Source organism: Hypanus sabinus, chromosome 2 (genome assembly GCF_030144855.1).
Source record: "Hypanus sabinus isolate sHypSab1 chromosome 2, sHypSab1.hap1, whole genome shotgun sequence".
Classification (NCBI taxonomy): domain Eukaryota; kingdom Metazoa; phylum Chordata; class Chondrichthyes; order Myliobatiformes; family Dasyatidae; genus Hypanus; species Hypanus sabinus.
Window position 1 is genome coordinate 16,669,752 of NC_082707.1, and position 17,138 is coordinate 16,686,889.

General features: G+C 42.2%; 1 protein-coding gene across 2 annotated transcripts in view; it reads left to right on the forward strand.

Moving 5' to 3' along the window:
• The window catches only part of dhx36 (DEAH (Asp-Glu-Ala-His) box polypeptide 36), a 130,452-nt gene that overhangs the window by 61,629 nt on the left and 51,685 nt on the right, over positions 1 to 17,138 (forward strand). For both annotated transcript variants that reach the window (XM_059992411.1, XM_059992413.1), the window contains 3 exons: positions 2,009 to 2,096; positions 5,309 to 5,364; positions 6,245 to 6,309. In XM_059992411.1, the coding sequence (XP_059848394.1) occupies positions 2,009 to 2,096; positions 5,309 to 5,364; positions 6,245 to 6,309 (209 nt within the window). The remainder of the gene's footprint in view (positions 1 to 2,008; positions 2,097 to 5,308; positions 5,365 to 6,244; positions 6,310 to 17,138) is intronic.

The following is a 17,138-nucleotide window of genomic DNA, read 5'->3' on the forward strand; positions in this document are numbered from 1 at the left end:
AGGCTACCCAAATGGAATATAAGGTCTTTTCAACAACCCACACTATTGAGGAGAACTCATTTTTTAGTCTATGTCAGGTACCAAGGACAAACAGAAGATAATCTGCAGATGCTGGAAGTCCAAGTAACACACACAAAATGCTGGAGAAACTTGGCAGGAGAGGCAGCATCTACGGAAAAGTGTATAGTCAACATTTCTGGCTGAGACCCTTCATCAGGACTGGAAAAAAATGATGAGACACTAGAAGATGGGGGAGGGGAGTAAGAAACACATGGAGAGAAGGTGTGAAGTAAGGCACTGGGAAGACGATTGGTGAAAGAGATACAGGGCTGGAGAAAGGGAATCTGATCGAGGACAGAAGGACATGAAAGAAAGAAGAAAGGGAGGAGCACCACAGGAGGGTAATGGACAGGTAAGGAGATGAGGTGAAGAGGAACAGGAATGGCGGGGGGAGGGGGGGCATTACCGGAAGTTGGAGTTAATTTCATGTGATCAGGTTGGAGGCTACCCAGTTGGAATATAAGGTGTCTTTTCTCTAACCTGAGTGTGGCTTCATTGCGACAGTAGAGGATACCATAGATTAAGATGTCAGAAAGTACCAAGGACACTGCTTCTACTGAAGGAAGGAGAATGTTGCCTTTCAGAGAAATAAATTATTTTTAATATAAGAGAGTGTTAGTAAAGATAACCATGCCATTGTCAGATCATTTAAAACTGTAACTGAGCCATTGGTATTATTTTAGGGAGCCTGATGTCCTTACTTACGTGTGGCTTCAGTCCCAGCCAATGCGGTTTTGCTATGAAATGTTGGAGCAGGAAATCAATTACTTAATTGTACTGGAGCATCTTAAAAAAAAGAGAGAGAGACATGTATAGTAAAACATACAGTGAAATGCGTTGTTTTGCGTCACTAACCAACAGTTCGGGGATCAGTTGGGGGAGGAGGGACAGCCCACAATTGTCGCCACACTTCCAGTGCTAACATAGCATGTCCACAATTTACTAACCCTAACCCGTACGTCTTTAGAATGTGAAAGGAAACAGTAGCACCAGCAGGAAGCCTACACGGTCTCGGAGAATGTACAGTCTCATAAAAGACAGTGGCAGGAATTGAACCCCTATTGCTGGTGGTGTGAAGTGTTATACTAACTGTTACACTATCATGCCAAGCACATCACAGATTATCATCATTAATGAGAAAGACTGATCAAGCTATTTGTATCCCCAGAAAGGGGTCAATTGCAATTTTGTAGAAATGGTCTGCGCACCATCTGAATAACCTTCCTCTGTACCAAGACTTTAACATCTCAGAACATTTGGCTGCATTGGTATCATTCTGATTCATGTCAGTCACAGAATTGGTTTGTTTTTAATACCCATGGCTGATTTCAGTAATGTTCAAACTTTGTGTTCTCGCTTGCCTTCACTGGTTGTTCTCAGTCTACAAATTCTTAATTGAGGAGCAAAATCCATTAATTGTATTACATCTTCTGGAAGTAGTTTTCCTGCAGTTATTTAAAGAGGGTGTGTCCTGGGTCGTTAGGGTTCATAGTTGGACCACTGTTCAAAGTTGAAAGTAAATTTACTATCAAAGTATGCATGCTGTATATTACCATTTACTACCCTGAGATTAATTTTCTTGCAGGCATTCACAGTAGAACAAATACCATAGAATCAATGAAAAACTGTTGACAAGCAGCGAATGTGCAAAAGAAAGGAAATTGTGCAAATACAAAGACGTTATTTATTATAAATTATTAAGGATTAATAAGCCATTAATTCTCAATGTGTAAACCATTTTTGTCAATGGGCTAGTCAGTCTTTTCTGGGGATACAATTAGCTTTAATTGGTATTTCTCATCCACAGCTATGGATTTGTTTTACCTCTGATACTGAATGTGTGCTCCTCGTATTCTAGTATAAAATAAAAATGTCTCTTAAGCAAATTGGTCATAGCATCTGTTTTGTGTAAAGTGCAATGACACCTGAATTGTAATCTATTTTGTAGGATGGTGCCATCTTGGTTTTCCTTCCTGGCTGGGACAATATCAGCACCTTGAATGACCTGCTAACTGCACAACCAATGTTTAAATCAGGTAATGACACTTGTTGCTGTTGGGTCTTTGTGACAAAGAGTGATCTTGATGTTGTGGATATTATCTAATTCTTCCATTTTACATGTGCCAGGTGCCATCTCATAAAGTGGAGTATTGACTTTTGTTATTAATTTATTTATTGTCACATGTACCATGAAAAGCTTTTGTTTTGTGTGCCATTTGCTTGCTTGAGGTGGAAGAAACAAAACAATGCTGTATATACAAGACTGCACAACTGTCTGAAGGTTCGGGTGCCTTTGCACAGTACTGTAGTAATTTTATGTACTTCACTGTACTGCTGCAGCAGAAGCAAAGTTCATGACATTAATGAGCGATGATAAATCTGTTTCTGATATGGGTCTTTATTCTGGAAAGGAAATATAGTTGGGAAAGGGAGAAAGGAGAGGGGAAGGAAGCACCAGACAGACATTCTGTAATGATCAATAAGCCAATTGTTTGGAATCAAATCACCTTGCCAGTGCCTCAGGGCTGGGTGTGTACACACGTGCCACCCCTGCCCCTGGTACCCGTCTGCAACCTGTCCCACACAGCTTCCCGCGGTGCTCCACCCTTGCCATTCCCAACGTCATTTGCACGGCCAGACTTGCAAACTCGCTCTCTGCTCCATGTTGACAAATACAGTACTATGCGTAGGTCTTATGCTGCCTAGCGCTCTCTTTCTCTCTCTCTCGCTCCAAAGAAAAAAAATGCAAGTTCATTCAACCTATCCTCAAGACTAATCGAAGCAGCATCCTGGTAAATCTCTTCTGCACCCTTGTTAAAGCTTCCACATCCACAAATATAATAGTGTTGACATTACACTGAAAGTTCAGTAACATACAAGGGTCATGATGTGGTAGAATGGCAGAATGAATTCAAGGTTTATCTTTTACCTTTTCAGAGGTTTATTCAATGTTCTGATAACTAGGGTGGAAAGTTCAAAGGAACTTCATTATCAAAGTACGTACTATATATGTCACCTGAGATTCATTTTCTTGCAGGCATTCACAGAACAGGGAAATACAATAGAATCAATGAAAAACTGCACACAATGACTGATAAATAACCGATGTGCAAAATAAGTCAACTGTGCAAAAACAAAAAAAACCCAAATAATTACAAATAAAAACTGAGAACATGAGTTGTAGAGAGCTTGAAAGTGAGTCCATAGGTTGTGGAATCATTTCAGAGTTGAGTGAAATTATCCACCCTGGTTCAGGAGTTTGATAGTTGAGGGGTAATAACTGTTCCGAAACCTGGTGTGGTGTGGGACCTGAGGCTCCCGTACCACCTCCCCAATTGGCAGGAGTGAGAAGACAGCATGGCCTGGATTGGGAGGATGGGAGTCTTTGGTGATGGATGCTGCTTTCTCATGGTAGCCCTCTTTATAGATATCTTCAGTGCTAGGGAGGGCTTGTGCTGTGATGGACTGGGTTGTATGCACAAATTTTTGTAGGCTTTTCTGTTCTTGGGCATTATTTCCACACCAGGTGCTGTCCTTGAGTCTGGTGGTTTATGCTCTCAAGCTTTTGTACTTTCTACCCAACTGGAAGGAGCGGGGAGAAGGTCAAGGGTGGAGAAATTGCTGATTCATTTTCATTAGGTGTAGGTAAAGTCAATGGAAGGGTGCTTGGTTTGAGTAATGAACCTGGCAATTTCCTGGAAGGTCTTTCAGTGGAGGGGAGGTTGATTTCTGTGATGGACCCAACATCTTCTTGGTAGACTTTTCCTGCACTCTTTCTAGTTTAATAACAATTCTCCAAAAACGTGGCTGTACACAATACTCAGTGTGCAGCCTCACCTACATCTTAGAAAAGAAGATGGTAAAAACAATCGGTAGTTGCTGGTCATTGTGGGCTCAGTCAACTGAAAGGCCTGATGCTATGCTGTAAGACTGTATCGCATAGAAACATAGAAAACCTACAGCACAGTACAGGCAGTTTTGCCCACAAAATTGTGCAGAACGTATCCTTCCCTTAGAAGTTACGTAGCCTTACTCATAGCCCTCTAATTTTCTAAGCTCCATGTACCTATCCAGGGTTGGGAGGCAGTTATTGGAAGTTCGAGAAACTGATGTTCATGCCATCAGGTTGGAGACTAGCAAGACTGTATATGGTGTTGTTCCTCCAACCAGAGTGAGACCTCTTTGTGGCAGTGGAGGAAGCCATGGACTGACATGTTGAAATGGGAAGGAGAAGTAGAATTGAAATGGGTGGCTACCAGGAGATTGTCGTTTTTGTGTTCGAAGTGGTCTCCAATCTATGTCAGATCTCAATACACAGGAGGCCACACCTGGAGCACCAGATACAGTAGGTGACTGCAACAGACTCGCAGTGAAGTGTTGCCTCACCTGGAAGGACTGATCGAGGCCCGAATGGTAATGAGGGAGGAGGTGTAGGGACAAGTATGGCACTTGTTCTGCCTGCAAGGATAAGTTCCAGGAAGATCAGTGAGGAGGGACGAGGTGTGCTTGGTGGTGGGATTGCATTGGAGATGGCGGAAGATGCAGAGAATTATGTGCTGGATGTGGAGCCTTGTGGATTGGTAGGTGAGAACAAAAGGTACCCTGTCCTTGGTGTGGCGGCAGGAGGATGGGGTGAGGGCAACAGTGATGGTGGAGGATGGGAAGCCCCTTTGTTTGAAGGAGGAGGATATCCCAGTTGTTTTGGAATGAGAAGCCTCATTATATTCCCTCTGGGTAGCCTCCAACCTGTTGGTATGGATATCGATTTCTCGAATAATTGCACCACCGTCCACACTTCTTCACCTTTCTCCATTCCTGTTTCGCTCTTTCACCACATCTCCTCGCCTGCCCATCACCTCCCTCTGGTGCTCCTCCCCCTTCCCTTTCTTCCATGCCCCCTCTTATCAGATTGCCCCTTCTCCAGCTCTTTATCTCTTTCACCAAGTGACTTAGCAGCTCTTCACTTCACCCCCCTCCCCCTTTCCCGGTTTCATCTATCGCCTGCCACCTTGTACTCCTTCCTTCCCTCCCCGCACCTACTTACTCTGACTTCTCCCCATCCTTTCTAGTCCTGATGAAAGTTCTCAGCCTGAAACACTGTATCTTTATTCTCTTCAATAGAAGCTGCCTGACCTGCTGAGATTCTCCAGCATTTTGTGTGTGCTGTACAATATTTCCAGCATCTGCAGGATCTCTGTTATTTTCAATCAGAAATCCCTTTTTAATTTGTACCTCATTGCCCTAACAGATCGTTTTGTGATCATTCCCCTTCACTCGCTGATGCCTTCAGTGAATCAGACAGAGGTATGTTAAGTATTGTATCCATCTACATCTAATATATACCTGCATTATATACTGTATAAAGCATATACATTATATTTGATGACCCTAAGTTACATCACTGATGTGTCCCAGCACATTGTAGGATGTATCTCAGCATAATGTTACTCATTGTTTTATTTATATATAACTGAGAAGTACATTAGAATCAATGAAATCTACACACAAATGTAGACTGAAAATGGCCAATGTGCAAGAGAAGACAGTCTGTGCAAATACATAAATAAATAATGAAATAATTCTGAGAACATGACTTGTGGAGTCCTTGACAATGAGGCCATAGGTTGTGGAATCAGTGTTATGGGGTGACTGAGGATGTCCTTAGGTTGTGGAATCAGTTCAGAACTATTCCAAAGATGGGCTCCTTGTGTGTTTAATAAGCCAATGAACAAGAAACCCAAAGATTTTCTTCAGTAGGGAATCCATAAAGGACAACATTGTGTCAACTTCATCTGCAAACATTGAAAAATTTGTCCCAAAATACTACTCTCACTTTCATTTACAATTGAAGCGTATCTCTGTAACTGACAGTTTACAGACAAAGTTCTCTGGTAAAAGCCTCTTCTGCATAAACTGCAGAAATAATGGGAGAAATTGCAAATTTTAAAAAGGCATACTTGTTGGTCATTAAATGAGAATATTTAGGCAACTAAAGTCTAAAACTGGCCGGGAAGAAAGGCAGTGATTATCATCCTCAGCCTTCAGGCATTTGAAGGCAAATGGATGGAAACAGTGAATCCTATTTCTGATGCACTTCGCAATGTTCTTAAATTACACTCTGTCAGAGGATAATTTGTCTATTAGAGATGTGGGTTTGGTATAATTTAGATGGTTATATTCGCAGGTTTTCAAGAAGCCACCTCCAGGAGTTCGCAAGATTGTAATTGCAACTAACATTGCTGAGACAAGGTAATGGAACACACATAATCACTTCCTGCAGTGGAAAAGTTGTTCTACAAATAACTCCTTACAATATGCTTTTGCTCAGTATGGAGTGAGTTCTCTTCCTGAACAACTGTCCTAAAAATCTCCTTTATTTATATATTTCATTTCATTTAGAGAGGCAGTGTGGAACAGGCCCTTCTGGCCTTCCGAGCTGCATCACTCAGAAGCCCACCTATTAACACTAGCCTAATCACAGGACAATGTACACTGCCATGACACTGTGTGAGCTCTCATTATTTTATTTCTGCTTCGAAAGTTTACTTATGACATTTCTTGATTTCCTTCCAGACCGGTTCTTCAGTAAGTGTATCTGAGAACCAAAGTCAAAGCAAATTTATTTTCAAAGTATGGACACACCACTATATACTACTTTGAGATTCATTGTCTTGAAAGTTTTTTTAGAGGAAAATAAAGAAATACAGTAGGATTTATGAAAACTACATAAAGTCTGCTCAGCATAAGGTCTTAAGGGTTGGATGCAAGGAAAATGATTTGTTTAATGGGAGAATCTAGTACTGGGGAATCACTGTTTAAAGGTTTCATGGTGCATTGGTCAGACCGCACAGAATATTGTGAGCAGTTTGACAGACAGACAGACGTACTTTACTGATCCCAAGGGAAATTGGGTTTCGTTACAGTTGCACGAACCAAGAATAGTGTAGAAATATAGCAATATAAAACCATAAATAATTAAATAATAATAGGAAGAAGTAAATTATGACAAGTGGAAATAAGTCCAGGACCAGCCTATTGGCTCAGGGTGTCTGACACTCTGAGGGAGGAGTTGTAAAGTTTGATGGCCACAGACAGGAATGACTTCCTATGATGCTCAGCGTTGCATCTCAGTGGAATGAGTCTCTGGCTGAATGTACTCCTGTGCCTAACCAGTACATTATGGAGTGGATGGGAGACATTGTCCAAGATGGCATGCAACTTGGACAGCATCCTCTTTCCCGACACCACCATCACAGAGTCCAGTTCCACCCCCACAACATCACTGGCCTTACGAATGAATTTGTTGATTCTGTTGGCAGGTACCCCAATTTAACATAAGATGTACTGGCATTGGACAGGGTCCAGAGGATGTTCACGAGAATGATCCTATGAATGAAAAAGTTAACATAAGGAATGTTTGATGGCTCCATGCCTGTACTCACTGGAGTTTAGAGGAATGAGAGAGGATCTTATTGGAACAAGTTGAATATTGAAAGGCCTAGGTAGAATTGATGCGGAGAGGATGTTTCCTATAGTGGGTGAGTCTAGGACCAGAGGGCACAGCCTAAGATGAAAGGCTATCCCTTTAGAATAGAGATGAGGAGGAACTTCTTTGGCCAAACAGTGGAGAATCTATGAAGTTCATTTCCACAGATCACTATGGCAGCTGAGGCCTTGGGTATATTTAAAGTAGATAGGTTTTTAATTAATAAAGGCATCATCGTTTTCACGGAAGAAGGCAGGAAATTTGGGTTGAGAGGGATAATAGACCAGCCATGATGAAGTGGCAGAGCTGACTTGATGGGCCAAATGAACTAATTCTGCTCCTATGTCTTGTGTCTTATTATCTGATGGAAAAATCATTGTATACAATATACTGTTATTGCTCCTGTGTCTTATGAACTAAAGTAAGATGTCATCTGTAAGGCAGGTGAGTGAAGTTTGTTTGCTGGGGATTGAGTGTCTTTGAAAATCTTCCTCAAAGGACAGCAAAAGACAAGTTCTTGAATATTTTTAAAATAGAAGTAGATACCTGACATCTTTTAAGAAAGTGTGGTCAGGTGAAAGGAAATGCAGGATAAATTAAATCTTTGACAGGATGGAAAGGAGGAGTAATCAAACATCTAAATTTCTGCAGTGCTCACATATGTTGTTTTTCCAAGTTCAATGAAGCAATGAGATGGGTAATCTGAATCTTATTTATAGCCAGGAGGGAGGATGTGAAGTGAGTTTTATATTGGCATTGACATCCTGGGGTTGGTAAAGAGGGTCCCCTGATGGATTGCAAAGGGACCCTGCTGTAAATCAAGTTCATCTAGAGTGCAGCATGAACAAGGCTCTCAAAACTGATCAGTTCCTTTCTCCCTTGTGTGCCTTCCATAATTGCTTGTGTGTTTAGGAAGACACACGCACAACCATGTTGCAGATTGTAGGAATGTAAATATTGGACGAGCTCTGTTTTACAATCTGCCGAAGCCATTCGCTGCTTTTTGCCAACCTCCTGCAGAGAAATAGATTGTCAACTAAATCAGATGTCTTTATATTTAATGTATTACAGTTTTATTCAACTAATCCAAAACTAGGGGCATACACCTTGGGTGAGAGGAGAAAGATTTCAAAGGGAGCTGAGGGGCAACATTTTGTTAAAGAGGGTGAACGAGCTGCCAGATGAAGTGGTTGAGGCAGGTACAGTGATATCATTTACGAACCACTTGGAGGGGAGGGGTTGAGAGGTATACGGGCCGAATGCAGAAAATTGGGATTAGCTGGGCGGAAACCGTGGGTTGACATGGACTGGTTAGTCTGAAGCTCTATTGTTCAATGACTAATACTAACACAGTCATGATAAGGAAGGGGTAGGGTAAGCAACAACGTAGAGTTGAACGGGGACACAAGAGACTATAGATGCCGGAATCTAGGTTTTAAAAAAAACAACAAAATGATGGAGAGAAATGTGGGTGAAAATGGATTGTTGATGTTTTTTTTTAATCTAGACCTTTCATCTGGATTAAATGAAGTGTCCAAATCTAGTTCACAGGAAGGGTTGAAGGGTCTTGACCCGAAACACCAACTGTCCATTTAACTTCACATATGCTGCCTGACCCACTGAGTTCTTCCAGCAGTTAGTGTTTTTTTAATACACACTTGATGTTTACAGTCAGATCTGTTGTCATTTAATTGAATGGCAGAGCAGATTGGTGTTGCCAAGCGACCTACTCCTACTCCGAAGCAGTATGTACGCAAGTTTGCTTGTGACGTGAAGAAAAGCTATACTATGGCATTAGGTGCCAGAGCCTACCAAACCCCAAGGAACCCAACTAACGTGGGGTGTTTACACAATGGAGGTGAAGAAGGTTCATTAAATTGTGTAGAATGGAATGAATCAGCATGGCTTTGAACGGTTACACAAATAAAACTAAAGATAGAGACTCAAAGTTCAAATGGCTTCGTGAGCTTACTTAGAGTACTGCAAAATAATACTGTTTCTGAAATTGTAAATCCTCTCTCCTTGTATTCAGTATCACTAAGAATAAAAGAGTGGTATTTCTATTGAAGGTCGAGCTTTCATGAAATCCTTGGTTCATCCCAGCCTTAGACAATGCGTGAACCAATGAACTGAATCTCAGTAGTAAGAAGAGAGTGATTGTCCTGGCCTTCAGAGGTATTGCTTCACTCAGTGGGCAATAAAATAAAAATAGTAATTAATAGAAATAAAAACCATTGATTAAAAGCATATCTCGCATTAAGGAAATTAGTGAAGTCCATATATTTTGAATTTGATTTTGTTTTTAAATCTTATATCCATCCCACAACGTGAGGGAGTAAAAATCTTTGTTATGACTCCATTGCAATGTATAGACATATGAGTTTATAAATCTAATGGCTTGCAGAAAGAAGCTGTCCCATAGCCTGTTGGTCCTGGCTTTAATGTTGCGGTATCGTTTGCCAGATGGAAGCAGCTGGCAGTTTTTTGGTAGGGTGACTGGTGTCCCTGAAGATCTTCCAGGCCTTCTTTACGTATTTATTGCGTAAATGTTTTCAGTAGAGGGAAGTTCACATCCACAGATGCGCTGGGCTGTCCGTACCTCTCTGCAGTGCCCAGTGATCAAAGTTGGTGCAGTTCCCCTTCCGGGCAGTGATACAACCAGTCAGGATGCTCTCAGTGGTGCCCCTCTAGAAGGTCTTGAGGATTTGGGGCTCGTGCTGAACTTCTTCAGTTGCCTGAGGTGGAAGAGATGGAGTTGTGCTTTATTTGCCACACAGCCTCTGTGCACAGTCCAAGTGAGATCTTAATTGATGTGTATACCGAGAAACTTGAAAATACTCACCTTCTCAACTGCAGTCCCATTGATGTTAATTGGAACGAGCCTGTCTCCATTCCTCCTGTAATCCATGATCAACACTTTTGTTTTTTGGACATTGAAGGAGGAGTGTTATCTTGGTACAACTGTGTCAGTGTGTTTAAACTCTCCTCTGTAGGCTGTCTCATCACCGCTGGAAATAAGACTGATCAAGGTCATGTTATCTTCAAATTTGATTAGTAGATTGGAGCTGGGTGTGACAGCACAGTCATGGGTGTAAAAGGAGTAGAGGAGGGACTCAGGACACAACCCTGGGAGGCACCTGTGTTGAGGGACGCGCCGCCATCTTGGAAACACAGACACTATTATGTGCCGTGTTGTATGACATAGGCTGTCATGATCTCACGACCATGATTGTTCTTGGCAAACTTTTTACAAAAGTGGTTTGCCAGTGCCACCTTCTGTGCAGTGTCTTTAGAAGATGGGTGACCTCAGCCATTATCAATACTCTTCAGAGATTGTCTGCCTGGCATAACCAGGATGTGATGCACATCATTTCTCAGGCGACCATCCACCACCTCTTCCTGTAGCTTCACGTGACCCTGCTATCGAGGAGCTAAGCCAGTGCTATACCTTGCCCAAGGATGACCTGCAGGCTAGCGGAGGGAAGAAGTGCCTTACTCCTCCTTTGGTAGAGATGTATCTCCACCCCGCCGCCTGACCTTCCCAGGTTTGGGGGTTCTGAAACTAAAGGGCATAGTTTTGAGGTAAAAGGGGAAAGGTTTAAAGAGGGACATCTTTTTCACACATCAAAGATGGTGGGTATTTCGATTGAACTACCAGAAATGGTAGTGGCAGGTACAAATGCAATAGTGGAAAAACATTGGCACACGTATATTGATAGTAAGGTTATAGAGGTGTATGAGCAGGCAAGTAAGAGTAGCTGAAGTAGGACACTTGGATGGCATGGTTGTTAGTCTGAAGCACCTGTTTCCTACACTCTGTAACTCTGGCTTTATGACTGTTTATTATCATTTGTCAACTCTTGTCTACAGTACACGTGAGTTCTTTATTACATAACCCTAAGTCTGCCCAGGTTGAAAATGGTGTCTATATAGGTACAAAAATGTACAGTATATCGGCAAAGTTATTTGGGATTTCTTTCTTCTCTAGCACTTAGTAACAACCCTGCACCAATGATCAAAATTAGACATACAAACCTATTCCAATATTTTTTTTCTGTTTTAAATGCACATCTGTTATCTGTCTGTTAATGTTTTCTTAAAAACCGTTTGAGATGTGCTACATTTTTGTGTGGGAGAAGGTTTTGCAAGGCTATTAATACATAAATAATTATGAGATGTTTTTGTAGGGTGCATTATTATCACTGTGCATAAGAACAGGGGTCCCCAACCTTTTATGCTCTGCGGACCAGTTTAATATCGATAATATTCTTGCGGACTGGCCGACGGGTGGGGAGGGGGTGTTAATCACGACTGGAATATAGCTGATAAGTCAACTATAAGTCACTTACAATGGCTAATGCACTCAGTTTTGTTTCTAAAGGGTTTATCTAACAAATTTAATATTAAACACAGCATGTATTTTCCTCGGATGAATATAGTGATCAGTCAATTATACGTCACTTATAAATCAATAGCATCATAACATTTTAAGTAACAGACAGACATACTTTATTGATCCCGAGGGAAATTGGGTAACGTTTGGATATTAAACACACAGTGCATATTTTCCTTTTATGAACATATACAATCATTGCAACACACCAATATCGCTGAATCAGCGGCAGCCCTGGGCTTGTTTCCCTGCAACAAGACGGTCCCATTGAGGGGTGATGGGAGACAGCAATCCTCGAAAGGGGTTCCTTATGTTCAGTCTATTCCGCAATTTAGTTTTTGTTGCATTCATTGCAGAAAACCCCACTTCGCAGCGATATGATATTGGAAATGGAAGCAACGTTTTCAGTGCTTTCATGGCTACCTCAGGATATTCAGCCTTGACTTTGATCCAGAATGCCGGCAGAGATGTTATGTCAAACATACTTTTCAGCCCACTGTCATTTGCAAGCTCGAGGAGTTGATCTTCTTCCTGTGCTGACATGGATGATTCACCGGGGACATTCACAAATGGGTCATGGGCCCATTCCTTTGCACGTCTTAGGTCATTTGCGGTTGGAAAGTAACGCTTGAATTCTGTCGACAGCGAAGATAGGTGATCGTGCACCAGGTGTGAGAAGGACGGTGTAGCCCCAGTCTCTCCCAAAATTCTAGCTAATGTTGGGAACATTTCAAATATGCCCTTGTCGACTCCCCATCCCCACAGTTCCAGTTTGGCCTTGAAAGCAGGCACTTTATCTGCCAACTTGAAGACAGTTGTCATTCTCCCCTGCAGCGGCAAATTGAGATGATTGAGCAAGTTGAAGATGCCACACAGATAAGCGAGTTTTGCTATCCGCTCCTTGTCACATGGTGACTCATTAAGCCATTCCATCAGCTGTGCTTCGATGTCCTCCGCTAAGTCATTGATTCTCCTTGAAACTGTGGTAGCTGAAAGAGAAACCTGTGCCATCTTGTTAGCTGCATCTTCTCCCAACAGTTCACAACACACATCCTTGGCAGCAGGCAGAATCAATTCTTCACCAACAGTGCAAGGCTTCTTAGCCTTAGCCATACAGCTAGCCACTAAGTATGACGCTCTCAGAGCAGCAGCATTTGTGGACGTGGTGGCTCTCAGCACTTGCTTCTGTCCCGCTTGTTCACATTTTTTCCACTCAAAAAACTCAATGGGTTTGTCTTTAAGTGCAGGGTGCTTGGACTCAAGGTGCCGAAGCAGTTTTGAGGGCTTCTTTGCCTCATTAGACAGCTTATCTCCACCTGTCACGCACAGGGAGCTTGGAGCGTGTGAGTCACTGGTCGCATTAAAGCTGTAATTTATGTACGACTCGTCGTAATGTCTGTTGAAGGAAGCTTTCCTTTTTGCCGCTTCGGCTTCAGTTGTCTCTGCGCTATCATCATTGTTAGGCCTTTTATGTCCCTACCACCTCTTCCAAAGAAACTCTCAAGCGACCTTTGTTTTTTTTCTCATTGTGTAATTGTAGGTTAATGACTGACTGATGACCTTGCATGCGTTCAAGTTCAACAGTGAATGAGGGAATGAGAGACAGGGAATGAGGAAAGGTGCAGCTGACTCATATCGCTTCATATCGCCAAATCATACTGTACCCTCGCGGCCTGGTGGTTGGGGACCACTGCATATTCAGAATACTGTTCCGATGCTTATGTGTGCTACTACTGGCTGCAGTACGGTACTGCCATAGTTACCATTGATCTGTAATGCATTGCAATCCAGACTATAGATTTTGCGTTCACAGATGTGAATAGCCTAGCCACCCCTCTTTTTTTCCTCCCAACATCTTCACTGGTTTTCTTTTCCCAGTGCATATTTTGCTTCTGTTAGTATTGTGTCTGCTTTCAACCGTCACTCAGTGTACTCAAACCATTGTAACCTGGATCTTTTAACTTTAGTTAAATCTTTAGATCTTTCAACTTTATTTGCTGTGTATGTGTGTATAATATGCATCAGTACGTAAATACCAGCATGTATTTACAAGGAGAACAGCATAATAAAAACTGGCTAAATGTGTTTTCAGCACAGTGATGGGGCTAACAGAAGATTGGGGGGGGGGGGGGGAGGGGTTGCAAATAGAATGTTTGATAAAATTAATTTAAAATGGTGTGGAGTAATTGTTTTAATAGTCCTATAGTGTTTTACAGAAGGGAGCTTTGGAAAAGGCAGTTTGCTGGTTGGCAGTGTCTGCAATATGTTTTTCCTGCTTGCTTCTTTGTCCTGGACACATACAAGTGCTGCAGAGATGGCAGACTGCAGTCATTGACCCTTTCTGCTGACCTGACAGTCTTTGTATATTGTGAAAGGATGCTGCACCAAACCCAGACAGTAATGCCTAGTGTAGAATTATACAAGGATGGTCTGGGAAAGATGGTGTTTTACCAACTGCTGCAAGAAGTAGACCATAAAACATAGGAGCAGAATTAGGCTATTTGGGCCATCGAGTCTACCCCACCGTTCCGTCATAGTTGTTTTGTCATCCCTCTCAACCCCATTCGCTTGCCTTCTCCCCATATCCTTTGATAGAATTATTGATCAAGAACTTATTAACCTCTGCTTTAAATATACCCAGTGATTTTCTGTGGTGAATCTGTGGCAATGTATTCACAGATTCGCCACCCTCTGGCTAAAGAAATGCCAACTCATCTCTGTTCTAAATGGATGTCTCTCTATTCTGAGGCTGTGCCCTCTGGCCCTAGACACCCCCACCCACTCTCGGAAACATCCTCTACATATTAACTGTATTTGTGCCTTTCAATATTCAAAAGATTTCAATGTGATTCCATCTCATTCATCTAAGCTGCAGCAGCTAAAGGCCTGGAGCCATCAAACTTTAACCCTTTCATTCCTGGAGTCATTCTTGTGAACCTCCTCTGGATAGTCTTCAACACCAGCTCATCTTTTCTCGGGTAAAGGGCCCCAAACTGCTGTGTGACCAACGCCTTATAAAACCTCAGTGTTACATCTTTGCTTTTATATTCTAGTCCTCTTGAAATGAATGTTCTGCTAGTATTTTTTATTAAAAGTCTTCATTTTATTATTTAAAATTGAAAGTGGGTTGCTATAAATATCCTGTTCACTCTAGTGGTGAATAGAATTGGCCATTATTGTTTGATAGATTTTTCACAATGGGGGCAACAGGATCCTTATATTGGTGTATAAAACAGCGGTGTGTCACCTATCTCAGGGAGTTAAAGCACAAGTTAATTTGTTAACACAAGAGATTTTGCAAATGCTGGAAATTACATGCATACACACATACACACACTCACTCACTCCTGGAAGAACTCAGCTAGTTACCCAACATCCTTGGAAATGAGGGAATAGTTGATATTTCGGGCTGAGATCATCCGTCAGGACTGGAAAGGAAGAAGGAAGACACCAAAATATAAAGGCAGGGGAGGGGAAGGAGGATAGCTAGGAAGGTGATAGGTGAAGCCAGACGGGTGGGAAAGGTAAAGGGCCGGAGAGGAAGGCATCTGATTGGCGAGCGGAGTGGACTACGGGAAAAAGGGAAGGGGGAGGGGACCCAGAGAGAGGTGAGGACGAGGTAAGAGGCCAGAGTGAGGAATAGAAAAGGCAAGGACAGGCTGGGGGAATAATTACCCTGGGAGAAATGGATATTCATATCATCAGGTTGGAGGCTACCTAGTTTGGAATGTGAAGTGTTGCTCCTTCTCACTGAGAGTGGCCTCATTGAGGTAAAAGGCGATCATGGGCTGGCATGTCAGAATGGGAGTGGGGACAGGAAGATGTTAAATAATGAACTTTTTTAGCAAGCACGGTCAGGGGAAAGGGAAAACAGAAGAAATATATCTGACGTGGTCAAACCACTACCACTACTTAATTTCCTGGCAGCCACCTTATGTATGGACACATCTATGCCCAGTGTCACATGGATGTACCATCAATGTATGTAAACTGTCCTGTGTACTTTCTCGAGTGGTGGGGTGGAGGTGGGTCCCTACCAAAGGAGGTGTAAGGTGCTCCTTCCTTCTGCTAGCCTGCAGATCCCTCTTGCAAGGTGTAGCATCTGTCTAGCTCACCAGTCAGGGGGCAGGTGATGGATGGTCGTATGAGCAGCTAGTGCATATCACGTCCTGGTTATGTGGCCACTGATGCCAGGAAGGCAATTTCTGAAGAGTATTGATAATGGCTGGGATCACCTGTCTTTTAAAGACACTGCCCAGAAGAAGGCAATGGCAAACTACTTCTGCAGAAACATTTACCAAGAACAATCATAGTCCTGAGACAATGATTACCTACATCACACGACATGGCACATGATGATATATTTATATTTGTTGTGTTCTTTACCTTGTGTTTTATTGTGGTTCATTGGATCAGAGTAGCAATTACTTCTTCGTTCTCCTTTCCACCTGTGCACTGAAAATGGCATTAAAAGGAGGAGTAATTAAACATCTAAATTTCTGGAGTGCTCCCATGAGTTGTCTTTCCAAGTTCAATGAAGCAATGAGATGGGTAATATGAATCTTATTTATAGCCAAGTGTGAGGATGTGAATCAAGTTCCATATTTTATATTGGCATTGACAACTTGGGTTAGGTAAGGAGGATTCCCTGTTGGATTGCAGAGGGACCCAGCTGTAAATCAATTTCATGCAGAGTGCAGCATGGAACTATGCCTTCCATAATTGCTTATGTGTTCAGGAAGACACACTCAGTATGTTGCAGTTTGGAGGGTTGTAAGTATTGAAGTTAAGTGTACTGACCATACAAGCTTAAAATTAGTCGTGAGGAGGATGTGATATGTGACCATACGATGAAAAATTTTGTGTGCATGCCAGACTGATAATTCTGCGTGTTAATAAAGATGGAGTACAGAATGAAATCGGTGCCAGAATGCAGGAGCTGGTGATAATAGAATTAACAGGTGGATTAGTGCCTCCATCAAGGGACAGATATTTATCCCCTTCTGCAGCCCACATCACTGAAGTTGTATTGTGCTGTAGTCATTGCTGTGTTGTAGGGAATCTGCTTACAGAAAGGTCCTGTACAAAAGAAACTTACACCAACAAGATCTATTTTCTAACTGCTGCACTGTGCTACTAAAAGCAAATAATACCGTGAAACACTGAGTTCTCAGAAATGTGAATCGCTGCCCTCTTAAG